The 27,716-nt window shown below is 55.9% G+C and overlaps 1 protein-coding gene across 3 annotated transcripts; it reads left to right on the top strand.

The window, feature by feature from the left end:
* Positions 1-276: 276 nt before the first annotated feature.
* Positions 277-27,716, top strand: LOC112994492 (mothers against decapentaplegic homolog 7). Of its 3 annotated transcripts, none has more exons than XM_064499683.1 (4): positions 278-1,089; positions 1,502-1,555; positions 7,095-7,166; positions 25,863-27,716. In XM_064499683.1, exons 1-4 carry the CDS (start codon positions 585-587, stop codon positions 26,399-26,401), a joined length of 1,170 nt encoding a protein of 389 aa, XP_064355753.1. In that variant the 5' UTR covers positions 278-584; the 3' UTR covers positions 26,402-27,716. The 3 variants fall into 3 exon arrangements, with proteins under 3 accessions (XP_064355754.1, XP_064355753.1, XP_064355752.1); XM_064499682.1 differs by having other exon boundaries at positions 7,092-7,166; XM_064499684.1 differs by lacking the exon at positions 7,095-7,166 and having other exon boundaries at positions 277-1,089.

Below are 27,716 nucleotides of genomic sequence, written 5' to 3'. Positions count from 1 at the left end.
GTTTTGGCTTTTTTCTTTTTTTTCTTTTTCTTTTTTTTTTTTTTGGAGTAATTTGCCCCGCGCAGCCTCCCCCCCCCCCCCCCCGGCGCCCCCCTCCCGGCGCCCGGCGGGTGGATGGGAGCTGCGGCCCCGCGGAGGCCGAGGGTCCCTGGCGGCCGGCGCGCCGTAGCCGCGCTGCGCGGGCGCGCGGGGGGAGCGATGCGCCGCGGCGCGGGGGGCTTTTTTTAGGGAAAAATCGAAGGAAATAAATAATTTTTTTTTTCCTTTTTTTTTTTTTTTTTTTTTTTTTTTTTTTTGGCGCCCGCGCGCAGCGGCGGCTCCCCGCCTCGCCCAGCCCGAGGACCCTCGGGGGGGGCGGCTCTCCCTCCCTCCCCCCCCCACCCCCCCCACCCCCCCCCGCCGCGCGCAGCCCCCCGGCGCGGAGGCTGGCGCATGCCACAGCGCGCCTCGGCGCCGCCGCCGCCCGCCCGCCGCTCGCCGCCTGCCGCCGCCCGCCGCCGCCGCCGCGCCTCGGCGCCCGGCTGCTTCATGAGTGGCGGCCGGCATGCCCGGGTGGTAGCCGCGGGCCCTCCCTCGCGTGCCGCATGTTCAGGACCAAACGCTCGGCGCTCGTCCGGCGGCTCTGGCGGAGCCGCGCGCCCGGCGGCGCCGAGGAGGAGGAGGCGGCGGGCGAGCCCGGCGGCGCGGTGGCGGCGGCGGCGGCGGCGGCGGGCGGCGGCGGCGGCGGCGGCGGCGGCGCCGGGCGCGGGTGCTGCGCGGGCAAGGCGGGCGCGGAGGCGGAACTCAAGGCGCTGACCCACGCGGTGCTCAAGCGGCTCAAGGAGCGGCAGCTGGAGGGGCTGCTGCGCGCCGTGGAGTCGCGCGGCGGGGCGCGCACGCCCTGCCTGCTGCTGCCGGCCAAGGCGGCCGACGCGCGGCTCGGCGCGCACTGGTACCCGCTGCCGCTGCTGCTGTGCAAGGTGTTCCGCTGGCCCGACCTGCGCCACTGCGCCGAGGTGAAGCGCCTCTGCGGCTGCGAGTCCTATGGCAAGGCGCACCCCGAGCTCGTCTGCTGCAACCCGCACCACCTCAGCCGGCTCTGCGAGCTAGGTACGCGCCACGGAACTTTCCTCCCCATGCCTCTATGCACACACATACACATAAGAAAATTTTTTTTAAGCGGGGGGCCGCGGGATTAGGGGCCGCCTGGCGCGGGCGGGCGGGCGGGCGGGCGGCCGCGGCCGCGGCGAGCCAAGGAGGCCCCGCGCAGACAGCCCGAGCGGCAGATAGCAGGGAGACTGGCGCCAGACGGCCCCTTTTGTTTATCTGACAGCTAAATATCAAGGCAATCACCGCCTCGCTGCCCTGCCTCCAACCCCCAGAGCTAAGACAAACAGTTTGGCTAAAAGAATGCCACTGTTATCATAAGTTCCTATCTCTCCCTCTTTTTTTTTTCCCCTCCCTTCTCCTTCTTCTTTCTCATGGCTCTGCCTTTATTTTCTCTCTACTTTTCTAATTCCAGAGTCTCCCCCTCCACCCTACTCCAGATATCCGATGGATTTTCTCAAACCAACGGGTGAGTAGAGCTCTCTGAGTGCGGGCCGCTGGGCTCGGGTGCGAAGGCAGAGCAGCCCCCTTCCCGGGGGAGACGTCTCCTGGCTTTGCTGCGCGGACGCGGTTCGCTTTTGGGCTGCCTGCGCGTGTGCGTGTGCCTCCCCGTCCCCCCGGGAGAATTAACGTGGGATGTGTTCAAGAAATGCTCTGCACAGACTGGGGTTTAAAAAAAAAAAAAACAAAACCGAGGGCAGGAGGCTCCAGGAGGGATTGGGATCGCAGCGTAGGCCTTGGCTGCTCGGCTCTGCCTGGGAAGCCGGGATGGCTGCGAGCGGAAAGCGCACGGCCGGGGATGCGGCTGCCGGCGGGCAGCTCGGAGCGGCGATGGGCCGGGCTCGGAGGCCGGGTGCAAGCCGTGCTGCCCGCTCCCGCGCCGGCCTGGGCGTTTTGGGGGATTTAGCTCGGGAAGCGGTGCGGCGGAGTCGCTTGGGCAGGGAACTTTGTGATGGCCGAGGAGCCAAATGAGACTTGACACGTGTGGTTCGGAGAAGTCTTTTTGTGTTTTAGGGGAGTCTAATCCCGCCTTGTCAGGTGGGGAAAAGGAGGAAGGGGGATAGAAAAGCAGGATTTTTTTTTCCCTTTTTTTTTTTCCTTTTGGAGCCCGGCTCCGCGTGCCTGTTGCTTGTAATTGGATGTCGGGATGCCAGGGGAGAAGCCCGTGTGAGGCTGGCACCAGCTCCCCTGCGGTCGTCTGCACAAACCCTTGGCTGGCGGCGGCTCGCCGGCTCGGAGGAGTAGGGCTGGCGCTGCGGGAGCAGGGAAGAGCTAGGGAAAATGGGAAACGGGGATGCAGCCGGGGAGGGGCAGCGCTCCGCCAAGCCGCCCCCTCTCCCCCAGGACTGATGGATGGGAAGGATTGGTTGTAGCTCGGTTGTGTCTGTCAGTCGGAAGGGAGTCGAGTGTTTTGGAAGCCGGTCTTGGGTCCTGCTTTGCCAAAAGAGCAGTTTCCCTAAAATTGCTGGTGTTGAGTTTCCCGGAGCCCGGGCAGGTCCCACGGGACCGCCTTGGTGGAGTTGGTCTTTTCATTTTGAGGTTGCCCTCAGCCCGTGCTGGAAAAAAGAACGAAAGAAAGGCAAAAAGCGAGGCCGCTTTGGACACCCCGGGTAGCAGGTCCCATCCTGCCTAGGACCAGGCTCCCGAGGGAATGGTACCTAGTGCCTTGCTTAGTTGGGCTGGAGCCTATGCCGCCCTCGTGTTTTCCGCGCTGCAAACTCCCAGTGACACAAGGGAGCATCTCGACGCCGCGTGGAAACCGGCGGAGCTGTTTAGCAAGCGGTTGGGTTGCAGAGCGCGAAATATTTTGAAAAAACACGAGATAAATGGTCCTTAATTAATGAGGGGATATCAGTGTTATGGTCAACATCCCTCGCGAGCGCCGCGGAGCTGTTTGGGTTGGAAAGGGCTGTTCCATAGCACGGACTGAGGGTTGCAAAGAGTTTCGTTTTGGGGCAAGACGCATGATTTTGGCTGTTTCCCTGCTGGGCTTCCTGAAAAGCTTCAGCTGCTGAGATCTCCCCCTTTTCTTTCCTTTGTTTTTACCTACTGATGGTGCTGGCACAGGACTTAAACCCATCTGCAAAGGGTTTTGGGGGGCTCCTTGCCCCCGTGAAGCTCAAGGAAAGAAGGGTTAACGCTGGCCTTCGGTTTCCCGTAAAGATGCTAGGATAAATCTATTAGCAGGGTTTAAACATCCAATCTGCCTTTGCCAGGACCTCATTTTCAGTTAGTCGAGTGATATATTTATTCATTAGCAAGTGTTGACATAAGGTAGCAAAATGTGTGTAAACAGAAAAGCCGCAGAGCATGAATGTGCCATTTCGAAAGGAAAAGTTGCTCGTATCAGCCAATAGGAAGTGATTAATGCTGCCAATCGGAAACGCAGAAACAACTGGGTTACTCACCAAAAAGCTCCAGTTTTTTTTTTTTTTTCCTTTTTGAAAGAAAAACCCATTTGGCGGTTGAACTCTGAGTAACAGGGCGCGCGGAGCAGCGGCAGGCGCGGGAGGAGCCCATAAGTCTGTCATTGCAGGTGGCTCCGGCCGCCTCGGGTTTTTGCGTGCATGCGCGTTCCCGCTTTCATCAGGGCTGTCGTGGAGAGAACAAGAGCAAATTTAATGTCTGGGTATCCCGGCCATCGCTCGCAGCTGGCAGAGCCGTGCTGGGGTCTCTGGTTCCTCTCTTTCCAAGCTTTAGGATGAATATTGCCCTAGACTGGTTAAAGGAGAGAGGAGCAGTAACTTAGGGTGGGAGAGCATGAAACGTGTTACATGGGCGATTAAAACGAGCCATTTTGGGCTGCCAGCACCCTTCTAGGACGTGGGTTAGGAACGATCCCTCCATTTATAGTTGGGCAACTTGGAAAAACTCTCTGCAACGGTAGCAGGGAACGGTGCATGCAACGGGAAACTTGACACGGCGCTTCTCCATGAAGCGTGATAGTGGTAATAAAAATATTTAGGCGCCTGGTGCTAAGTCTCGCAAGTGCTTCGTATGGCAGATACGTAGGCATCGCCGTGTGCCCAGCCTGCAGCAGTGGTTGCCAGTGTGTTAGGTGGAGATTACCTCAGACGCTTGTTTGGAGGTGGTGGAGGTTCAGACAGGTTGTGTCATTTGCTTAAGGAAAGCCGGGACAGACAGGGAGCCGGAGGGTCTGCCACGGTCGCCTAAACGCCACGTGCGTTTGTGGGTTGATGGATTTGATACTCGTATGTTTTCCATAGATCAGGAAGATCTGCTCTGACAGCCGTGTTACCTGCGGGAAGGGTGTAGGTCTGGGCCAGCTTGCTCAGATGCGTTCCTCAAGGAGAAGGAACTCAGATGAGTTCCTCTCACCGTTGCTTATCTGGGACCTTTCCAGGCATCAGCAGCAGGAACTTGCAAGGGGCCGGGCTCCCCCCGCAAGCCTGTGGGGCCGATGCACTGCTGAGCCCACGGCAGGTGAAGCTGAGCTCCCGGAGGGGTGTACATGGGCTCCACAAGCCTGACGTCTCTGCAGGAGCTACCACGTATGGCTGTGTTGGAGACAAGGAGCACAGTGGTGCCCTCAGACACCAGGATTCAAGCAGATATTTTGTCCATCTGGTACGGATGCACCCGTAGCCTCTGCTAGGGCCCCTTGTCCCATGTATTCCTCTTGCCCCGGCCCAGCACTCGCCTGTGCTGCCCAGTCCTTGGTGGCTCTGTCTAGACCCTGCTCCTGAAGGCATCTCCAGCACTGCTGACCAGAGGAGATCCCTCCAGTGAAGGGGGTGGTTTCACTCATGGTTACGTGGTGACCCCGGCTGGGATGCGCACAAGCCTTGGTGTGCACGCTCTCCTGGGTGGCTGGTCGAGGTGGAGCCTGGGTATCGGAGTGCAGGAAACCTGCTGAGAGCTAGCTGCAGAGTCACGTGTCCTCACGTGGCCTTGATTTTCATGGGAGTTGAAGGTTTGGCAGCTTCCAGGAAATATTCGGCACCTTGCAAAGTTGGGCCAGTAGCCACCGGGAGTAATTGTATGTCTCCATGATGGTTTTATATTGCGGTAGGAGAATTTTGGGAAGAGATTTGCATGCAGTAGACTTGCGTAAGCCTTTGAGACTATGACCTCCCCAGTGCCAAACGTAAAGTGAGCCAGTGTGCCCCGTACTAGCAAATGCCCTTGGCTCATCTGTGGGTGATAAGAATTGTGCGAGGCTAAAACTAGCTGCGTTTAGTGCTACGAGCTCAGGAGGTCCATGCTTTCCTGCCTGTTCCATATGGGATCATCACCCTTGTTCTGGGGTGAAGGCCATGTCAGCGCTGTGTCCTGTAAGGAGACTGCTGGCTCTCTGCTTTAGAGGGATTTTTGTGATTAACTGATAAAGCAAACTGGCTGTTGGATAATGGGACATGGGAAGGGAGCTGGTAGCTGTCAAGAGAAGTCAACGATAATGGAATACTTTAGTTCTTCTTTGACTGTTACTGCTGATCAGGAAGCGGTCCAGTGTTTCGGGAGCCTCTGAATCTATCCTTGCTTTTAGCCTCGGTGGCGAAACTCCAAATGGCCCTTGTGTTTGGAGTCAAACTGGAGCAGGATTGCTGTAAATCTCATCATTAGGGTTATGTATTTTAAGTCCTCAGTGGACATACTGGTGGGGTTCTCTCCTACCATCCCGTGAATTAGATCCTCGTCTTCTGTAGAGTGTCCAGCGTGCTAAGAGAGGACCTGGTTATGTATGACCTCCAGAGTAAGATGATTTGGAAAGGGCAAATCATGTCTTTTATACCCCAGGGCTCACGGGGACTCGTGGGGGAGCTCGCCACGTCTGATGGGGGCAGATCGGAGCCCAGCATGGGGCACCATGTGTGGGATAGTCCAGCCTGTGTTCAGACCACATCTGTAGCCAAGGCGGTTGGAGTCATCTCAGGGGAAGGGTATAGGGGAACTGTCTGGATTAGAAACTGGAAGGGGTTAAAACAGGCAAAAGCATATTTCTCTGGAACCCAGAAAACACTACCAGGCATTTAGCGAGTGTATAATATACAGTATTTCACAAGTAAGTCCATTTCCTGTCTCCCCCATTGTTTTCAGTTTGATTAAGTATATCCTGTTAAACTGTATATTCCTGTTAGGGCTTATACTTTGCTGTGATAAAATGAGGTTGTACACACAGGCATTTTTTTTTCACTAGGATTTCAGGGATGAATTCTGGAAAGATGACTTACCTGGCCTCAGCCCTCTGAGCGGTGGCCCTTGCTTTGAGACACAGCAGTGAGCAAAGGGATGTCGGTAGGGAGCCCAAATGTGATGAAACCAAAACTCGCCGACAGTCTGCCTAGACCCTGAAGGTTGCGTGAACTTTATGGATCTCTTTTCTTGACCTCAGCTCCGCTCAGCTGTGGTGTTTCCTTGAGCTCGTGTCTTCTGGGGTAGTGACCAAAGCCATCCGATCTTAACCTTTTCCTATACCTTCGGTAGCGCGCGGAGGAGTAGGTGTTGTCTGGCCAGGCCTCGTAGGTGCATGCTGTGCTCACAGGAGGTGATCGGTGGCATATGAGATCCGCGGAGAACCAGTGATGACAAAGCTGATGACGGGAGTGCTCTTAACATTAGACCGTTTGCAGCAAAAGGGGAGCAGTAAGCCATTTCCCTTTCAGTTTGCACTTGGGCGAGTGCAGGTGTTGGCTAAATTCAACGTAGAAAGCAACAGTTTAGGCACTTGGGGAGCTCAGTCAGTTATGTCATACAGATGATGGGCTGGATTTCATTAGCCGGTGACTTGGACAGAAAGATGGCAAACGGTCTGTAATTTTTGCCAGTCTATGATCATCATTGGCTGGTGATTAAGTGCAGCGCAGAGCCTTGATGGAGGCGATGAGTTAGGGTGGATGCATCTTGATGAACTACCGTGTCTGTGCAGACAATTAGTAATAGCTTCCTGTTCAGCGCTTTGGAATGTGTGTTCTGCTCTTGGCGTTGTTTACGGCGTGCTCCCAAACGAATATATACTTATTTCTTGTTCTCTCCCTCTGCCGCAGCAGATTGTCCAGACTCTGTGCCTTCCTCCACTGAAACAGGGGGAACTAATTGTCTAGCCCCTGGGGGGCTTTCAGGTAAGACCTCTCTTGTTGACCTTACCGTCGGGCGCGTTTCTCGGGCCGGCCCCTCTCTGCCTGTGTCCCTGCCATTCCCGTTGACCAGGGGGGCCCAAATGAGCAAAAAAAAGCCACGCTGGGGAGTTTGGAGGATGCGAGTTGTTGAGGAAGGCGTGCTCAAAGGGAGAGTTGGGTTTCTCTTCGGTAGCAGCCGAGTACCTCGCTTGGAGGGGTGGTGTTGACAATCCCGAGCTAAGCTCTCCGTCCTCCCAAGTCCGTATTTCCTTTGGATTCCAGCCTTATGCTCCATCAGTTTTTGGAGCAAGGCTGGGGAAGGCTAAATGATACTGGCAGTTTATTCGCTAGAGGGTTCAGACTGTTGGAGCAGGTGTGGTTGTACGCTTGCAGGAGGACTGAATATCTGTGGTTCGTTCCACCTCCGCCGTGTTTCTGGGACTGCTAGCGCGGTGTTTGGACGCTTGTTGTGGGCTGTGTTTTTGTTGGGGTAACTCGCGTGTGGCGTTTTGCGGGCACGAGTTGTGAGGTGTACCCACTCCCCGCTGTTGTGTTACGCTGTGATTTGCAACAAGCGTTACCGGTGGGCCGGCAGTGCTAGGTGGGCCTGTGGCTGAGGGCACCTGCACCTTGTGCCATGTCTTCTCCTTGCCCGTGGGACTGCATGGGGGTGGGAGGGAGGCAGCGCATGGGTGCCCGCTCCGTGGGGCAGCTGCAGACCCACTGGCGGGCCGTACGTTGGGGAAGTGGTGTGTGCAGCCTGCACGTGGACCATGCTTGGGCATCTGCTCCATCCATCCTGTTGCGATGCCTGGGGAGAAACCGTGGCTGCAACCTTGGAGAAGGTGTTGCGTATCCCTCGTTCTCCCGTTGGCCGCCCCTGCCTGCGGGTGACGTTACGGGTCTTTGGAGGGCGGTTTCCCCACCGCTCTCTGGGCTTCAACGGGAGCTTTGTGGCTTTTCCAAGACGTCCCATCCCTGGCACCTCCAAGGGCAGCTCTCCTCTCCACGGAGCTGGGCTCTTGGCATCGTTCCCGGTCCCGAAGCGTTAACGTGGGACGGCCGAGCGCCCGGAACGCCGTCCCCGCGTGCCCGTGCAGGCTTCCCGTCGGCGGGACGTCTCGCTGGCCTCGCGGAGCACTGGGATTTCGGAGGCGCGTGGGCCCTGCGCGCTCTCCAGGAATCGTGCTCGGTGTGGATGCCTTTAAGCGCGCCTTGTTTGTTTTTCTTGCCGTGTAATATATACCCTGGCTGCTATTCGAGAGGGGAGCATGGTGTTTGCTCAACGGCCCTAATGAGAATTAATCAAACGGAGGGGGAAAGGGAACAGAGCGACTCGTTGCCCTTTTTTATTCTTTTTTTAAGTGTGTTTTGGGGGAGCGTTGGGTTTTTCCTCGCTTTGCAGCCTATTGCTTTTGGGAAGGAAAAAGGGACGGTGCAAAACAGCACAGTAAGGATGTTGTGAGGTTTTTTTTCTTTTTTCCCCCTCTTTTTTCTCCTCGCGGAGGGGCGGCCGGGATCCACAGGATGCCGCCTGGAATAAGCAGAGGAAGTCGTCGCTTTTAAAAGGGGGCTTTCTGCGAGGTCCGGGCTATCGATAACATCTCGTCTGTCTGGGCTGCTGCTGGAGGGGAGGCGGGGGGCGGCGGGGGGGGGCAGGAAACCGCAGCGCCCGCCCGGGAGCGCCGGCCCCGGGGCCTCCGCCGGGTCGCCTAATCTCCCGGCACATCAGCGCCGGGCCGGGGTGCTCCGCGGGGGGAGGCTGCCTTAATAATTTCTGCGCATTCACTCCCCTTCGAGGCTAATTTTTTATTTAATTTGATTTTTTTGGAAGGGGGGGGCCTCGGTTATCAAAGGTCCCCCCACCCCGCCAAAAAAAAGCCTGGAAACGGAGCCTTTTACGATCATTAACCGCTCTTTTTTCCTCCACAAATGTAATTGTAGCCATTTAGTTTAATGAGGAGCTGATAGGAGAGTTGACTCATGGAGGGATACGGTTAGCTACACAGGCCCTGAAACAAAGCCGAATGCCTCCACATGAAAGAGCATTTGTTTTGAATTTGCTCTGATTTACTGGCATCTCCGCTCCACGCACAGAAGTGCAGCTCCGAAAATTCCCAACTGGAGAGACCCAGGCAAGAAAGGAAAATAAACGCAGTTTGCAGCCGTGCTCCAAAGCTAACTTTTTCTCTCTCTCTCTCTCTCTCTTTTTCTTTTTTGCATATTTTAGTGAGGCGAAGAGTTGTGTTTGAGCAGGGCTTTAAGGGGGTGCGCTTGGTTTCTGCCCCTTGGATAGCTGAGCGTGGGTCATGGGTGCCCAACGGGAAAGCGCCGGCTCCGTCTCCCGCGGGAGGCCGGCGATGGACCCCATCTTCGCGCCCTGATGCTGCTCATAGGCCGCTTTGGAAGAAGGGGCGATGCCCAACTTGGGCAGATCTGGAGGTGGATGAGATGGGTTGGCTGAGGAGCACCTTGGGGGTTGCATGGAGAGCGGCTCTGCCGAGGGCACCGAAAGCCACCTGTGAGCCCAGCTGGAGGCCACTTGGGCCACCAGAGAAGGGCGGCCGGTGCCACCTTGGTCGTAGCCTTCAGCCGGACTCAGCGTGGCCATTGCAGGGCCGGGGAAGGGAGGTCCCGTCCCCTTCTCCCAGCCAGCAGGGTAGGATTTAGCAAGGCAGATCGCTATCGGCGCAAGAGGGAATTTGGGCCGCGGGCCAGGCGGGGGTTAACGGCTCTGCTGGCAGGGAAGCTCGCATGGGGGTTTTGGAAAGACGCTGACATCGCAAGGCGAGCGGTAAAAAAGGGATCGCCGTCCCGGCGAGGAGCCTTTCTTGGGAGAGGAGGCTCGGGTCGGGCCACCAGCGTGGCTCCTTGCTTCTCCCGGAGGCGGCTTCGGTGCCGGATCCCGGAGGAGGTGGGCGGACGAGCCCCGGCGCGCCGTTCCCCCTCGCCGTAACCCGTCCGAGCCTCCTCTCCCTTCCCCGGGCTCCGCTGGCTGTTTTCCTTCCCGGCCCAGCCCCGCGGAGAGGCGGCCTAATGAATGGGGCTCAGTTCAGGGCGGGAGGAAGGTCGGGAGCCTGCAGCCCGCGGCTTGATGCTTTTGGCAAGGGAAGAAAAAAAAAAAAAAAAAGAGGAGGGGAAAGAAAAAAAAAAAAAAGGGAGAAAAGCGAATGCACGCGAAAACGTCATCGCCGGGGCGGGGGGTCCCTGGCGAAGCGTTGGTTCCTCCCCAAACGCTCGGGGCGACCTTCCCTCCGGCGGGGCTCTCCTGGCACGTGGCGCCGAGAGGGAGGGACCTGCTGCACGGCCGCGCTAAACCTCTGGGGCCCAGTGGGCTTCCTTCGAAAACAGGAGGAAAAACAAAAGAAAAGTGGGGGTGAGGGTTGTTCCAGAGGTCAAAATCGGACCAGAGCAACCCGTGGAGCCCGCGTGGCTTGGCCGGATTTTAAGGCGGTGTTGGTTGATCCTTTGCTCCCCGCCGGTTCTCGTGCTCCATCTCCCGCTCGCCCCGTCCTCCGTGGGATGTGCCCACGCTCCCTCCCCGCTCCCAGCTCACTTATTCCTTGGTTTTTATCCCTGGTGGCTCTGGGGGTGCTGGGGGGCTCGTGGGTCACGGCATCTCCCGCCGTGCTCAGGTGCCCCCCATCCGGACCCTTTGTCTCCTCGGCGCGGGGCGAAGAGCAGGGCAAAAATATCCCGGCGGAGATATAAATAATTCCCATAAGGAGGAGCCTGGGGGGTGGCTTTTGCTGTGTTTTGAGCTGAACGGCATGAACGGGGGATGCCGGGCTCGCGGGGACCGGGCTGGCTCCGGGGGCGAGCGGCGGGATCCCAGTTCCCGCGCTGGGATCCCAGTTCCCGCGGTAGGAGCTGGCTGTGGGTGGTGGGGGCAAGGTGGCTCCAAGAGCCCCAGAGCTTGCACCGAGAAAGCCAGACGAGGATGCAAACCACCTTTTTTTTTCTTTATTAAGGGTTATTGATAAAATACCAGCCTGAATTTCCACCCAAGGGGGACGGGGTGCCGGGCCGAGGCTGCTCCGGGCCTCCCGGCCAGCGGCGCTCCACTGCCGGCGGGATTCGCGGCGGCGGCGGGCGGCATTTCGTCACGCAGGCCTGGAATGTTTCACTATGCCTTTGATCCCCGCTGGCATCCCCGCTGGCCCGGCCCAGCACCTTCCCTAAACCTGGAGCTATTCCCGGGAGCGGCGGCGGCGGCAGCGTCCCGCTGGCCCGGTGCAGGCAGGAGCCCGAGCGGCCGCTCCCGGCCGCGCTCTCCCGTCCCGCCTGCCTCCCGCACGGGGTGTATAACCTCCTGTGCGATGCCTTTATTTACAAACCGGCATCCTATTATAACCCGAAATTGAGACATCTTCCTGCGTCGCTGGGACCGTATGTTTGTCTCGGGGATAAACAATTGCTCGGGATGTTTTTCTCTCTTTTTTTTCCCCCCCTCTCCCAAAGTCATTTATTTCTGAGCAATGCATCCTTTAAAAAATATTATTTTTAATGCCCCGCTGCCTTGCACCGCTGCTTTCCCGTGCCCTGGCCTTAAAAAAAAAAAAGAAAAACAGAGAAAACCTCCAGCAAACGTGGCCTCGGCGGGCCGGGGAGGTTACGAGGGGTTAACGCTGAGATGACAGCATCGGAGTCGCGGGAGCGGAGCCGGCCGCCTGCCAGGCTAGGAGCCTCGCCGCTCGCCTCGCGCATCATCTGACCGCGGCAGCCGGCGGCCGCGCCGGCCCCGGGGAGCGCGTCCGCCGCCTGGCACCCGCCCCGGCGCCCGGGTGAGGGGCGAGCCTCGCCGGAGGAGCAGATCGGTGAAAAAGCAAAAAAAAAAAAAAAAAGAGAAGTGGAGAGTTCCCGATGTTAAACTCGCTATATTTGTAACCCAGCGCTGCCGAGTTTTCCGCAAAAGGGGAAAAACACACTGGCATTGCCTGTTGGGGTAATCCCCGATATATGCACTATTTCTGCAAAGTTATCATACATTGTATCATATATATTTTCGGCGCCGCTGCAAATGGCTTTCTGGGCCGCTCTTGCAGCGTTGAGCGAGCTGCGGTTGCTCTGGGGAGGAGGGCGAGGGAGAAGCGGCCGCCGGCGGTGGGTGCCAGGGAGGTGGGTGCCAGGGAGGTGTGTGCCCGGGCGGTTGGGAACGGCGTCTGCTTGCAAAATAAAATGTCCCAATGGGCGGCGGAAACCTGATCGCTTGGGACATTGAAAACGAGACGGGACAAAAACACTCGTAAGGGAGCGGGCCTGAGCTGGCAGGGACGGGCTCTGAATCTTTTCCATCTACGATGTCTGTGATCGGGTATCGGTTACACTATAGGAACAAGTAATGTTAACCCCGCGCCTCTATCAGCGACAGGGACGGGGACGGGGGGGCGCAGCGTGATGTCGTTTCTAAATGCGGAGGTTGAGGGTGCAGCCACCTTATATGTTCTCCAAGGTAGGGGAGATGGGTGCCCACCATCTCAAGGTCCAACAGTGGGACGATGCTTCATCCCTGGTCTCCTGGGAGCTGGAGGGACCTCCATTTGGAGCAGGTATCCAAAATCTGCTGCTTTTGCCCCAGGAGACATGGCGGGGTTGCATCAACATGGAGCGAGGTGCCCCGCTTGCTCCAAGCCATGGGAGATGCATCCACCACGTTGGGTCCCACCAGGCCATCGCCATGGACCGCTGCCGTGCCGGAGCGCCCCGACGCCAAACCCAGCTCCCAGGAGGAAAACCATCTCCGGGGGGGGGTGAGGAGGTGGGGAGCAGCGGGGCGCCCGCCGGTGCCGTCCCGCGGTGGCCCGGGCCCCCGGGGGCGATGCCGCGAGAGGCCAGGCGGAGGTCGCTGCCAGCCCGACCATCTTCCCGCGGCCGGCGGGAATGACCCGCGCGGCCGCCTGGCCGCCTGCCTACTGTCACAAAGGAGCTTCCTTCCCAGTTTATTTTCGGCGCCGGGGATATTATTAACGGCCGGCGCGCGGCCTCCGGTGAGCGGCGGCGCGCGAGGCAGAAGGCAATTTTTGCCCAAATCCCGTGCGTTTTCGCCCGCCCGCGCCGGGCGGAGGAGCCGGTCGCCGGCCCGGGCTCGCGCGGCGCTGAAGTCCGTGGGAAAGGAGGGAGCCGAGTGTCCCGTCCTGTGGGATTCTCGGCCTCTGGCTTCTGATTAGCCTTTTTTTTTTAATAAAAGCAGTGTCTTGGGTGTATTCTCCAAACGCTGCTGCCTGTTGAGCTGGAGGGGATGGTGGGGTGACCTCACTGCCAGCAGCCGGGCTGTCTCGCTCTCGCTCTTGGCATTTTTTAATTTTTTTGCAAGAAAATCCCCCGGCTTTGCTGGCCTAGCGTTGCAGGGATTTTCCATCCCAGTCCCGGGAAGGGTGGCAGTTCGCCCTCGCTCGCCGGTGCCCGGGCGGCTGCTCCCCGTTCCCGCGGCTGCCCGGTTCCCGCGGCTCCCTCTGCTCCCCCCGGGCAAAGCTGGGGCAGCGAGGTGCAAACTCACCCCCCCCGGACCCAGCTCGGTCACGCCGATCCCCCTGCCCCGGTTGTCCCATCCGTAAGACCTGCCCCACGGTCCGAGAAGCGCCTGCGGCATGACGCGATGTTTATTAACAGAGAGCCATTCTCTCCTATATATATATATATTTTTTTTTCTTTTGGGTAGCCATTTAAATATGTGATGATAACTTTCACCCTGTTAATTAACAGGAAACATTGGGACAAGACAGGAAATTACATCAGTCTTTTATGAGGAAAGAGCCAAGAGAGAGAAAAAAAAAGAAAGAAATACAAGAAAACATACTGGCGAAAGGGAAGAAAGTGATGGGGGGGAGGAGGAGGAAGAAAAGAAAAGGCGAGCTCCCCCCTGCCCCATCAGAGACTTCTCATGGGGCCTGGTTTTCGGAGAGAGGCTGGCTGAGCGCTTTATTTTATTTTTATTATGTTGAAAAATATTTTAATAGCAGGGTCACCTTTGCTTGAACGCTACCCTCGGCCTCGCTTCTCGCTTTACTGAAGAATCTTTTCATGACTTTTCTCAGCTTCCTTCCCCAAACTGTGAGGCCTAGGAAGCTCTTGGCTTGCAGACTAATTTTGGTTTGGCTGCTCAGCCCTCAAAATTGGTCCCCACCCAGTGTCATTATCTTGGTTTTAACTTGCAAAAAAAAAAAAAAAAAAAAAAAAAGAGCAGCTCTGTAAGAGCTGGCTCAGCCCTTCTCTACCCTTTTAACCTCGCTGCACAAAAAGCGCTGCAGCTTCAGCTCCCCGTTGCCTGTCCCCGCGGCTCCTGCCGCTCCGTGTCCCCTCGGCTCGGTGCTCACCCGCCGCTGCGGATTTGGGGCAGATCGGGTGGAGGTGCGTGGTGGTGATCCACCAAGTCAGCGGAGATGGTCCCGGCTTTACGCTGCTTGGTCGGCTGCGGGAGGACAGGCAGCACCTGACCTGGCATGACGTTAGCGTTACCGACAGGTATCACTGAGCCCGATGACGTTTTTTTAGCCCACTTGAGTTGGCAGAGCAAGTTCGTGCCGGATCGGGGCTTTGCCGTCAATGCTGAGCACTTGGTAGCTCTTACTGGAAGCTCTGCAGCCAAATGTTTTGCGTTGTCAAGCCGCAACCTCACTTACTGGGCCTTTCTCGAAAAATATTAGCGGGCCGCTGTGCCTAGCAGGCCACCGAGGCTTGATGTCCTCACGTTGGTCCTCAGGCTCTCCAGGAGCCGTCCGCCAGGCCAAGCGATGGATGGACGTACGGCCAGGGCGGTGCTCGCTGAGGTGGAGGAGCTCATCCAGGTGGTGATGGACTTTCCTCCATGCCTCCTGGCTTGCTTAACTGAGCTTAGCTAAGCTGCTCCTGGGGTCGGTCCCCCAATTTTGGGGACAGCAGTGGGACTCCGGGACCCTGCTGGCTCCATGCGTTACCTTACTCTTTCTCAAAGAAAAACCCTTATGGGAGGCAGCAGGGAACTTGCATCCGCAGGGATGCGCTGGCTTGCGGGAGGGAATGGAGGGTTCGGATGCGTCCCCGGGAGCCTCTCCGTCTTCGGGATGAGCTGACGGATTGCCGGCCCACGGCAGGCTTGCGTGGCTTTTCCGAGCCTTTTGCTGAACATCTGGGCAGGTGGCAAGGCGGATTTTTGCACGGAGCGAATAGCTCCGAACTGCCCGCGCTGTTAAGCCTTCGGAGCGTTGTTGCAAGTACGTACATATATGTGTATGTACATAATAAGCGAGCATGAGGCTGCGGATGGTAATTTTCTTTTTGAATAGATTTTTGTTTGTAGAGCTGCCAGAGTTGATTAAATAAGAGCTCGCTTTCCGAGGTGAGCATTACACCAGCATTCAAAGGAAGAAAATCGCCCGGCGTGCTGCGTTCACGTCATGCCTTGCCGCAGCAGGTTTCCCATCGCCGGGTCGGCCGTCCTTTAAAGCACAAAAGCTCCCCTGATATTATCCATCGTCTCATGCTCAGGTGTTCATTAACTTCTGCAATGACCTGCTTTATGTCTGAGAAGGTGGTGAAAGTTCAAACATCCTGTACTTTTATAACCGGGGAAGTTGGCTCCAGACTTTCCGCGGTGAAGCCGATGGCTCTAATTTATAGATACTAAAAATTCCAGGGCATTGCAGCTTCAGGGCGGCTGAGCGCCTGCCACGCCGGGCCCCAGGAAGGCTGGGGGTAATATAAGCAAAAGGGCTGGTCTCCAAGACGGAAGGTGGGGAGGGGTGGTCTTTCTGCCCGCGCTTTGATGTGCGCGGTGAGGTTTGCCGCGCAGGTAGGTTGCTGCAGCCCTGCAGCGTGCGGGAGCCACGGTAGGTCAGCGTGGTGGAGCCGAGCAGAAAAGCGGCCGAAAGAGTGGAAAAGAGCAGTCCCGTCCCTCTGAGGTCCACCCGGGTGACACGAGGGCTGTGCAACGCCGCTGTGCGGCTGCCTTTCGCTGCGGGGGCTGCGGTCCCGCAAGCCCTTCCCGGGCAGAGCGGACGGGGTGAATAAATACCAAAAATCCTTCTCGGAGCAGCGACGCGGGAATCGAGTAACAGAAGTTTTATTTGGAAAACGTGTCGGGAGCCCGAAGTTACATCACTGGGTTTGAACTGATGAATGCATTTTCTTTGGAAAGCAGGCGGAGACTTTTTAAGCCCATTAGAAGGAACAAACTCATAAATCTTGGTGCAAAGAGGCCTGTAGCTTTTTCTGCTCTTTATCACGGCCGGCCAGAGCGAGCATGGAAAATGTATCCCTGCGTGTCGCCGCGGCCCGGCCTCACACACTCGAAGCCTCTGCGCGCCGGAGAAACAGCAGAAAGGTGGTTTTTTCTGAGCAGCCGATGCAGAATTGGGCTGGACGGGGCAGGAGGTGGCCTCCGTCCTGCTTCCTCCTTCTGCCCAGCGAGACCTGGGGTGTCATGATGTAGTTAGGTCTCGAGCAAGCGGTTCTCGGCGCGGCGCCTGGCTGAGCATCCTCGTGCCACCCAAAACGGAGCGATGCGGGTGGACAGCGAGGAGCAATTTTGGGCGGGGGGGGGGGGGTTAAGCCGGGTGCTGCCCACGCCGCGTAGCCGCCGCCGACCCTTGCCAGCACCGGCAGGGTCAATTACTTAATGAACGCAATATTCTCCATAATTGCTAAGTGTTATTAATCCCGAGCAAAGCGGGGGGGGGGGGTGCGTGAATTTGGCCCAAGCCTTGGGCGACGGAGCCGGGGGGCCGCCCGCGCCGGCCCGTTTTCCCGCGGCGGCCGGGCCGGGCGCGAGCTGTTCCGCGGGCCCGCGGCGGCCGGCGCGATTAGATTAGGGAGGCAGACAGAAGTAATGATTAACTTTTTCAGTCTGCAGGCTGTCTCCAGTCTGGCGCTGGGTGTTTTTTTTTCCCCCTAAGTAGGCCCTGGCCCTGAGTCGACAGGGTATTAGGTTGTAAAGAAAGACAGAAGGAATGAAAGCGAGGGGAGGGGAAGGGGAGCGGGGGGGGGGCGCTTTTTCCATCAGATCCGGGCCTGGAATTTATGGGCTGGAATGCAGTAAATGTTCCAAATGCCATCCCATCTAAACAGTTTTCATAATTGTTACGGAGCGGGGGCCGGGGGGAGACGGGGCGCCGGTGAAAAGGACTTTTGTTCTCCCTGTGTTTTTCCACGTTTTCCTCCCCGCGCCACGAGCGTTTCTTCCCGACCCTCTCGGAAAGAGCCCTCGGCGCAGGGTGGGTGCCGGTCTTTTTTTTTTTTTTTTTTTTGCTCAACGTCTGTTTTCGCTCTTGTAATAACTTTGGGGAGAATTGTAGGTCAGTGTGCTGCAGGGAGAGGATTTTTTTCATTATGGAAATTAGATGAGCAGCCGCGCTGTGCGTGTGTGTGTGTGTGTGTGTGTGTGTGTGTGTGCGTGTATGGAATGCGCTTAGGAAAAAATCGTAATACACATCTGGGTATTAGGTATCAGTTTGGAAATCCTAGCCTACTATGCATCAGTTTTTATTAAGGCCTTTACAAGCCTTTTAACGTGTAACCCGCGTCGCTACATGTTGTCGGTGGGAAGGATGAAGCGCCGAGAGCTGCGGCTCTCCTGGGGGCCGTGTCTCGGCTTTGCCCGGGGTGCAACCCAGGGAAGAGCCACCGGTTGGGGTGGGAGAGAGCTTTTTCGTGCTTTCATTGCATTTTAGTCTTAATTGCGAGCGTTTTGGGGCTCCATCCGCCGGGACGTCACTCGGTCGCTGCGTTCAGCTCCCGTAGCCTGGTGGCCGCTGTTGGCTTCAGGGGTGGTGACGAACGGGTGACCGTCAGGTGTCCATCAACGGTGCGTGCTCTTCCAGCGCAGCAAGGGCTGGAAGACCCTCTTGGGGCAGGCTCCGTCGCCAGTCCCACGTGTGCAGTCGTAAGCCGTGAGCGTTTCATGCGCCGGTTCTCCTGCTCGTGAGCTTTGGTTCAAGCCTCGGTTGGGTGGAGGTGGAGAAGGGGTGTGCGGCGGCGGTGGCCACCGAAAACCAGGCACGAAGGTGTATGTTCACCTCCTGGATCCGGCCGCTGATGCCGGCGCCCCGTCGCTTGGTGGTTGCACAGCGGCATCTCCTTAATGTTAGCTCGGGCAGCCTGCGCTTTCAGGAGGAGCCTCGGGAACCTCGCTGATTGCCGTTAAAATGGGGTGACACCACGGGGTCCTGAACGCCAGGCGACCCTGAAGCCAGGAGGACAAGGCGGGCTGAGTGGGAGCACCGGGGAGACCCAAGGGAGAAGCAGGCGAGAAGGTGTCCATGGGCGTTGAGGGCATCTCGCGATGCTTTCAAGGTCCCGCAGCCGGTGCAGCACAAGTTGCGCCGTGGCGTGGCCCTGGCCGCCCCGGTGCCGCAAGCCGGCGTTCGCGGCCGGGAGCTGCTTTGGCAGCGCCGCTTGCTTTGTTTTCTGGAGAAAATCAAATGGATTTTTTTGCTGGGCTCCATACAGCGACATGGCCATGCTCCGCTTCTCCAGGAGGCCCTGGATGCAGGACCGCAGCCTCCTCAGCGTGGCCGCGGAGGAATTGCCTTTTGTTTGCCTGAAAAGCCAGTGGGATTTTCCTGATGCTCCTCTAGAAGGGTTCACCCTTTTTTTTTTGCCTCTCTCCCTACTCCCGTGTCCCCACCTTGAAGCACTTGTTTTTCCTAACCAACTCCAGGGCTCGTTCTTGAAGAGGACCGGGGCGAGGGAGGGATTCCCAGTTTGCCTCTTGCAGAAGAAAGAGCAAAGTTTCCCACACCGCGGAGGGGTGCGAGAGCAGAGGCAGATACGGGAGGCGCTTAAAAATTAAAACTTCAAAAATAATTAGACTGGCTGTATACTAAACAACAGCAAAGAGGCCCATTTACTGTAAATATTATGAATGGATTTGGCTGCCTGCTCCATCCCCACCCTTCCTCTAAGGCTTTTCTCTGAGCTGAGTCGAAATTCGGCCTTCAGACAGCGCGGTACTCTATAATTTGCATGGCTGATGAGGCCCAAAGCCTGGTACGGAGGAAACTGGAGTCAGCTGGCTCCTCTCTCACCGCCGGAGACAGGCAGACAGGCATTTTTGGTGTGCGCGCGTGTGTTTTTTTTCCCTTCCCCGTGTCGCCACAGCAGACGCAGACTGGTGGCTGCTGGCTTTTAAAGCAAACGTCGCCGGGCACAGAAGAGGTTCTTCTCTTCTCGGGGGCAGTTTTTAGCCGTGGCCATTGATTAATCGCCGTAATTAGACAGCAGCGGTGACTCATGGGATGTCGATGAATCAGATTGCTTGTCTGGAGGACGCCGTGCACTCAGGAGTTTCACTTCGGCTCTTTTTTTTCGGTTTGCCCCCTCCCCGTCCCCGTTCCCTGCAATTTGCACCTGTACAAGGTAAATCTGGGCGTCGTGATGCAGGAGCTCGCCGTTCTGCACATGCACATGTGTATTAATCCTCCTACATTTTCCAGGCTTGGACTTCCCTTCTGGGCCCCGGTGCTGGCAAAGGCTGTGCTAGCCGTGCCGAGTCCGGCAGGGTCACCTGGAGCGCGTTCCCCGGGACTCTGTCCAGGTGGCTTTTGGACATCTCCAAGGATGGAGACTCCACAACCTCTGTGGACAACCTGAGTGTTTGCACGTTTTTGCGTCCCGTCCCCGAATTACCGTGCAAAGTTCAGGGCTGGGTACCACGTGGGGCGCCCCGGGAGAGGCCTGATCCAAGGCGTCACCGAGTTGGGGTGGAAACCTTTGGGGATGTCCTCAGGGATCAGATGTCTTCTCTCCACCACGTAACCTGACCTCGTTTTTGTTCTGAAGCTTGGCAGAGGTTTCCCAAGCGGTTTTTCCAGCCGTGGTGCTGGTGATGGGAACTTTGGACCCCAGGGAGTCGTAATGTAGGAGTGGAGCTGGTAGTGGACCTGGACCAAGTCGAGGGCACGCGTTAGTGTTTGGGAGGGCTACACGGAGCTGGTCACCCCTGAAAGGAGTCTGGACCGAAGCCCAAGCTACAAACATTGGGAAATCCCTGACTCCTTCCCCTAATGGCTGATGCCAGATTTTATCTGCTGCGTCCCCACCAGACTCGAGGAGTTCAGATCTGCTGGCGACATCTTGGCTTCCAGATACCAGCCCTTATAAAACTTGGACCAGCGGAGTGCAAGAGCCTGTTCTTCCCCAGGCAAAACACTAAACTGCCGTCAAAATGGCTTTTGACAGAATAGCGATTTCAGGCGCAGGGTTTTGTCCAGAGGAAGAGATTCTCTTTTTCCAGACAGGGAGATTTTATGTTATTGCTGGTGAGAAAACAAAAGTTTGAGGAGGGGGACACTGAGGCCGGACATGGATTTCTATGTAAGATTGAATTATATTGCTGGGAGCAAGGACATATTTAAGCGATTAGGTGGGCAACTTGTTAATAAATTAAAGAAATGATCTTCAGGCTCTTCAGCTCGCGTGGTTACTGTGTATGTTGAGTAAGAAGAGCTGCCTAATTAGACGTAGACACAAATTTACGGTCTAGCCTGTCAATCCGCGGATTAAGGACTCTCTAAGTACCTACTGACACGATAGCCTGTAATGGGTCCTAAAGAGATGTTATGGTCTCTCGTGTCAATAATCCACAGATTAAGGGCTCCCTAAGTACGTGTTGACATGCCAGACTGCACCAGCTCTTTGGGGGCTGCTGTCGCGGTGAGGCTGGGCAGGCCCAAGGAGTGAGCGGCAGTGATTTGCCGGGGCATCTCAGGCGGGTGCATCCCTGCTGTAGACACCCGCGCGTCTTCTCTGTGAGCAGCAAGAGTTTAAGGCTTGCCTGTCTTCCAAATTAGCCTTTCTGCAATAATCGGAGCCCTGCGAAGCCGGGATGTGAGGAGGTTGAAGCTGTCTAGCCCTCGTCCGCAGCGGGCTGTGAAAGGTTTGGGGCACACGGTCCCTGGGGTGGGGTATGCAGAGGGCCTGCGAACGCCGTGGAAAGCACGGAGGCCCTTTTCTGTATCCCGCAATTTAGCTTTTCTTTGCTTTTCCTAGTGTTCTGAAAGCATACCTGGAAATTTGGCTTGGAAGGAGTTTTTGGACTTGTTGTTGTTTGCTCCCCCCCGTCAGTACACTGCGAATTGCAAGAGAGATTAGACGGGAGGTAAAATTCCTCTTTTTCCGTGCCAGTTTCTCTTGGCTTATCGCGAGCTGCGGGTCATGCTCTGTGTCCTCATCGCGGTGATGCGGTTCTCGAATGGGAGTTTGCACGTATGTTTTTCCCGGGGCTCCTGCAAAAAGGTCCTTAGCGGTAACACGGGGGCAAAACCCCGGCTGGCCCCCGATGAGACAACACACTGTTTGCACCCGCGCAACCCGTTTTTTTGACCACATTTTGCCTCGCCGGGTGATGCCGAGGGGAACGGCGGCTCACAACCCCACGATGTTTCCTTGCTGCCCTGGGAGTCCGTGTCTGGCCTTTTTTGTAGAAAAAGGGCTAAAACGGGTCTCCTTGGTGCGCTGCTTCCCCACCCTTGACCTTGCAGCGCTTGGCGGCCGCTGTGGTTCGTCCGCCGGCTTTTCCCCTCTAGCGCGGGGTTATCGGTCACGTCTGCAGTGTCACAGCCGCCGGTGACCCCGGCGAGGGCACCGCGAAAGCGTTGCGTCAGGGTTGGTCGCCTGGGTGGGATCCAGGCGCAGAGGTGGCGGAGGAGCGGGCCAGGAGAGGACGTGCCGTTCGGAGAGGCTCGGCAGGAGCAGAGCTGTGTCCCCGGTTTCGGCTGAGGCTGGTGCGTGGTGGCGGGTACGGGGCCGGCGCAGCCCCATCCGCCCGCATCGGACCGGAGCCGTCCTCTCGGACGAGATCGCTGCCGCCGCGCTGGGCTTGCCGCTTGCTTCGGCAGCCGCTCGATTACAGGGAAACCTTTGGCGGGGTCAAAACAAGCACCAATATCTCCCGCTGGTAACGAGAGGACGGTAGCGGCTGAACGGAGCAACCAAAGGGGCTGTGATGGGGCAAGGATGCGGGCGTCCGTGCTTCGCAGCTGGAAAACGCAGGGAATAAAGCGACTTGCCCCAAATTGCGGGAGGAATCGGTGCCGAAACCAGCAGGGACATTTGCCTCTCGCCAATCCCAGCCCCATGGCTTATATCCCTCACCGGCGTTAGTGTCCGAGCCCTTGCTGAGAGCAGAGAGGGGACAGACACCCTTATAGGACTGTGAAAACATTTAGCGATGTACAGGAGGGATGGAAATGGCTTCATGCTTGCTTTTAGGTTAAGATTTATGGCTGGCATATTTTTTTCAAGCCAAAAGGGCTTTTTGTTTTCCCCCTTCAAACAGAAACCTCACCTGAAATTTGCTGAAACGTTTCGGTTCTTCCCGAATGAAAAAGATCTTTTCCTCCCCCACCCTGTAATAAGAGCACCAAAACTTAAAGAAAAAAGTGTAGATGCAGATGATGCCCTCTCATCACCCCGAAATTATGAAAATTATGTATCTGTCGAGGAGGAAAGTTGCTTCTCTGCCGCTTCCAGGCGTTGTTGCAAAGCCAAAGCCCTATGTGAGTCTTCCTGTTGCAGCCTGGGAAAACCGAGCTCAGGTCCAAACTCAGGTTTAACACAGAAACCTCACTGCTGATGGGGCTCTTAGGCAGGCTGCAGTGCAAACCGTAAAAAATCGTAACAAATCCGCGATAGCAGAGGATTGAAGGGTGCTTAATAACCGGATGATAGCGTGGGTGTTTGTATCATTAAGCGTTACCCCCGCGTGCTGGCACGTGGTCGCCCGGCGCCTCGCGTTTGCCGTGAAGCCTGGGCTCTGCCCCGGGGGTTCGCGCGGCTCCTGGACCAGACGTCCCGTCAGCAGCCGAATCCCGCAAGCGGAAGGCGCTCTGGCACGTCCGCGCTGTGCGCTGGCACCGGCGCGTTAGAAAAATCCCCGATTACCTAAGACTTGTCCTTGAGGTCTGGTCACCCCATGTCAGTGAAAACCTAGTGGGATTCATTCATGAACTTCCAGCCCTCCATAAAGGTCTGTTCATTCATAGCCAAGGCAGTTTTCTTTTTTTTTTTTTTTTTTTGAATTTTCTTTTTTTTTTCCCCTAATGCGCTGGCAATTAAATAACTCTTTGTAAGTGGCAATGAGCTACTTGTTAAGTGGTCTTCGCTAATGCAAGCGCAAACACGAGGTGAAAAAGTCTTTTTTTCCCCCCCCTCCCCCTGAAAGGGATACTTTTATGTTAAAGAAAATAAATAAAACCTCGTAGGAATTTCAGTGAGGGTTCAGCGTGCTCAATGGCCGTTGCTCCAAAATTCCCTCAACTGCTGTAAAACAAAAAAAAAAAAATTGCAAGCTCTAGGCACTGATCGCAGGCTCTGATTAGGTGGGTTGGTTGCTTGGATTATTTTATTTTATTTTTTTACAGCGTAGCTTTTCTTTCCGGACTCTTTAAACAAACAGCTAGTTAAAATATCTTTAAAAAAAAAAAAAAAAAGCCCTGTGTGTGTGTATATAAATAGTGAATTTTGAAAACCCCAGGCCCCAAGTGTAGCCGTTCTGCTGCCGTGCGGGTACAAATTTGGGTCGGACGCTGCAGGACCGAGCCGGGATTTAACACGCTTTCGGGCCAGCTGCTTTTTTAGCAGTTTGCTTTTCTGTGATGAGCTGAGCTCGGTCCTTTATTTGGGTAAAATTCCCACTGCCGGGGAAGGAGCCGGGCTTGTGGGGCAAGGCGGCTTCGGCGCGGAGCAAGGTCCGGGCAGGGCACGGGGAAAAGCCACCGCGTGGACCACGGCCCGGAGGAGGGGGCCGGGCAATCCGTATAATCTGAAAAAAATTCCCTTTGCTGACGTCTGCCGGAAAAATTGCCGGGTGGGCTGCGAGGACCGACGGGGAGCGAGGCCGAAACGCGGTTCCCGGGAGCGGGGCGGCACCGCGGGACCCGCGGCCGGGAAATTTCCGCGCTCCGTGCCCGGATCGCCCTGGCGCGAAGCGGGGGGAGCGGGTGGGAAACCCAGCGCCAGCGCCCCGGCGGCGAGGGCTTCGGTGGAGGGTAATCGGAGACCCGGCGCTTCCCAGCCCCGCGCCTGCCGCCCGCCCCCTTCCCTCCTGGCGCGGCCTTTTTTTTCTTTTTTTTTTTTTCCCCCCCCCGAATCGCGCGGATTCGGTGCCAGGTTTCAGCAGGAGCGAGTTACACGGCGGGAGGCACCGAAAGGGGGAGGCCGCCGGGAGCCTTTCCCACCGCGGCCCCCGCCCCAGCCCCGCTTCGGCCCCGGGGCTCGCTCGCGGCGCAGGGATCGTCCCCGTTCTCCAGCGTAAATATGCAGTTGGGCCCATTTTTAGTAGCTGCCTCCAGCGACTGGAGAAATATTTTCCTTGCTGGCATAGAAATGAGGAAATTAAAAGTGTGTGGCTGGGATTTTGATTTTTTTTTTTTTTTTAAAGAGCACAGTACAGCGCTTGAAGCAGAACTCAGAGCCTTCAGAAAAAAATCCGCGTTGGGGAAGCGGGCTTCTTAATAGCAAAAAAAGACAGAAAACAGGGCAAGCGGGCGAGCTGCCTTCGCCAATGCCCTGTGCTTCCACCGGGCTTCCTCTGGGATGTCACGGTGCTGCGTTAAGGTGGTACGTAGGTTGCCGGAGCGGCTTTCCAGGTGGTGTGTCCCCAGCCCGGGATGCTGCTGGGTGTTTTACCTGCTCCCGCAGTCCATGTGCACATAGGTTTATTTTAGGAGTACTCGCTCACTCTCCATCCCAGCTTTTTTTTTTTTCTAGATACAATTAGGCTAATAGTTCCCAGGTCTTAACATGCCTGCGAAGGCTGGAAGGAGTTACCAGCGAGGCAGCGCAGGGCTGAGGCATATTCCGCATCGGCAAGGGAGGGTTTTCCCGTTTCTCGTGCACCCCCTTGGTTTTTCTCTCGCCCCGCTCGGTCTCGCGCCCGGCGCGTTCGCCCCGCTGCTCGGGTGCAGCTGAAAGAGTCGGGGTGGAAAGCGGGGCCGAGGGACCGAACTTCTGCTTTTTTTGCCCTTTTTTGTTTTTTTTTCCGTTTTTGTTAACAAATGCAAGGCTTCCGGTCTCCACCCTGCCGCCGCAGACCGCAGCCGAGCTGCTGCTCCGTCGGGTTTCGGCTGAGCCTCGGCGCTCCCTCGGCAGAAAAGGGCCCCGCGGACTATCGCCGACGCTCCCTTGTCCCCCTCCCTTCCCATGGGGCAGCACTTGGGTCCCTCCGTCAATAGTTCCTCATTTTGCGGTGGCTGGATGTGCCATAAATACGTATTTATATACAGAAATGAACCCCGGGTAACCCGCGATGCCCCGGCAAGGTGGAGCGCTCTCGTCTGCCCTTCGGAGAGCTGCTCCGGAGGCCGCGGATGGGAATCGGGGCGAGGATTCATGAACTCCCGCTCCCGTTGGGCAGCCCTTCGCCGCGCCGTCTCCCCAGGGCCGCGCTAGCTCTCCCGGGGCGACGGCAACCTCAGAAAGGGGCCAGCAGGTCTGTAGTCACTTTGGAAAGCGGACGGTGGGATTTTGGACTGCTCCAGCTCCAACTGGAGATAGGCATTAAAGAAGTTCGGTGAACCCCAAAAACCGGGGCTGGTTGAAATGGTCTTGAGCTGGGGCCTTAACGCATCTTCTTCTGAAAACCATGGCTAGGATAAGGGCATTTGCGTGTGCATTGAAAGGGTCATGAAGACCATGGCCCAGCGTGGTGGTGCGCGGTTTCTCTTGGGTATCGTTACTTCCACGGTCTTCAATTCCTCTTCTTTTTTTCCCCCTCTTGTCCTTTAGATTCCCAAGTTCTTCAGGAGCCGGGGGATCGGTCACACTGGTGCGTGGTGGCATACTGGGAAGAGAAAACGCGCGTGGGTCGGCTGTATTCTGTCCAAGAGCCCTCCCTGGATATCTTCTATGATCTACCTCAGGGGAACGGCTTCTGCCTCGGCCAGCTCAATTCGGACAACAAGAGCCAGCTGGTGCAGAAAGTGCGCAGCAAAATCGGTTACGGTATCCAGCTCACCAAGGAAGTGGACGGCGTGTGGGTCTACAACCGCAGCAGTTACCCCATCTTCATCAAGTCGGCCACACTGGACAACCCCGACTCCAGGACGTTGCTGGTTCACAAAGTGTTTCCAGGGTTTTCCATCAAGGCGTTTGACTACGAGAAGGCGTACAGCTTGCAGAGACCTAACGACCATGAGTTCATGCAGCAACCATGGACCGGATTTACTGTTCAGATCAGCTTTGTGAAGGGCTGGGGCCAGTGCTACACGAGACAGTTTATCAGCAGTTGCCCGTGCTGGTTGGAGGTTATTTTTAATAACCGATGACTCGAGACAGAGTGGACTCATGACATTTATACTACTTTGCTGCTATTATTTCCTTCTGAGTGCTTGCTTTTCATGCAAACTTTTTTTGTTGTTTTTTTTGTTTTGTTTTGTTTGTTTGTTTGTTTGTTTTCCTGTTTTGAGAAATAGCTTATGGGAAGATTTTTGCCTTGGGATTTTGATAAATATATCTATTTTTTAAAAGCGTGAATGACCAATAACTCAGAAGGGCGAGAGAAAGCGCGGGAAGGGGCGGGTGAATTGCATACGATAATTATTTCATTGCTCTGAAACGATTATCTTATGCGATCGGCGGATTCGGAAGTCACTTGCTACTTGTTAAGGACAGCGCGTCTCGCCTGAAGCTAAGCCGAGACCCTCTCCCTGCGCCTGCCGGAGGGATGCTGGGGTGAACGTGGTCCTGCAAAACCTTGCCAGTCAGTTTTTTGCCCCCACGTTTTTTGTGTTTTTTGTGTTTTTTTAAAAGCGTCTGGCTTGTGGGGTTCACGCCTTGCCACGGCGTCGAGCTGCCTGTCCACCGCGGGAGCGCTGGAAGAAGTGATGCTCGTCCTTTCACTGCTTTTTTTGCCATGGATTGATACGAGGGGAGGAGAAAAAATGACGGCGGAGAAAACCGTGCATGGCCCGTGCTTTGCAATTTGAGCTGAGATGCAAAGTGACAGAAACATAAGCCTAGAAAAACAAAAAAACAAAACAAAACAAAGGAAAACAAACGGGGGAAAAAAAGAAAAAGTGTTCACGATAGTTGGTCTGTTGGAACCTGCTTAGATCAGGTCATCCCGGTACCATCGTATCTGGAAATGCAGTTGTGCTTTCATTTCTTCTTGAATTCATACACAAGTATGATACTTTTACACTGTTCTTAGCTCAATGAGCATGTTTAGACCTTAACATAAGCTATTTTTCTAAATATAAAGGTTTAAATGAACAAGAGAGCATTCTCATTGGAACTTTAGCATCGTAGTGCTTTGGAAATAAAACACACAAAAAAAGGACTCCTTAAAAAAACTCTGAGATTTATTAAAGAAAAAATGTATTTTATGTTATATATAAATATATTATTACTTGTAAATATAAAGACGTTTTATAAGCATCATTATTTATGTATTGTGCAATGTGTATAAACGAGAAAAATAAGAAAGATGCACTTTGCTTTAATATAAATGCAAATAACAAATGCCAAATTAAAAAAAAAAGAACACAAGATTGGTGTTTTTTTCTATGGGTGTTATCATCCAGATGAATGTTTTTTCTAAAGGAGTTTATGTTCCATTAAAAAATAAAAATGTACACTTGA

This window comes from Dromaius novaehollandiae, chromosome W (genome assembly GCF_036370855.1).
Source record: "Dromaius novaehollandiae isolate bDroNov1 chromosome W, bDroNov1.hap1, whole genome shotgun sequence".
Lineage (NCBI taxonomy): Eukaryota > Metazoa > Chordata > Aves > Casuariiformes > Dromaiidae > Dromaius > Dromaius novaehollandiae.
The sequence above is the reverse complement of the archived record's forward strand: the minus strand, read 5'-3'. Positions and strand labels throughout refer to the sequence as shown.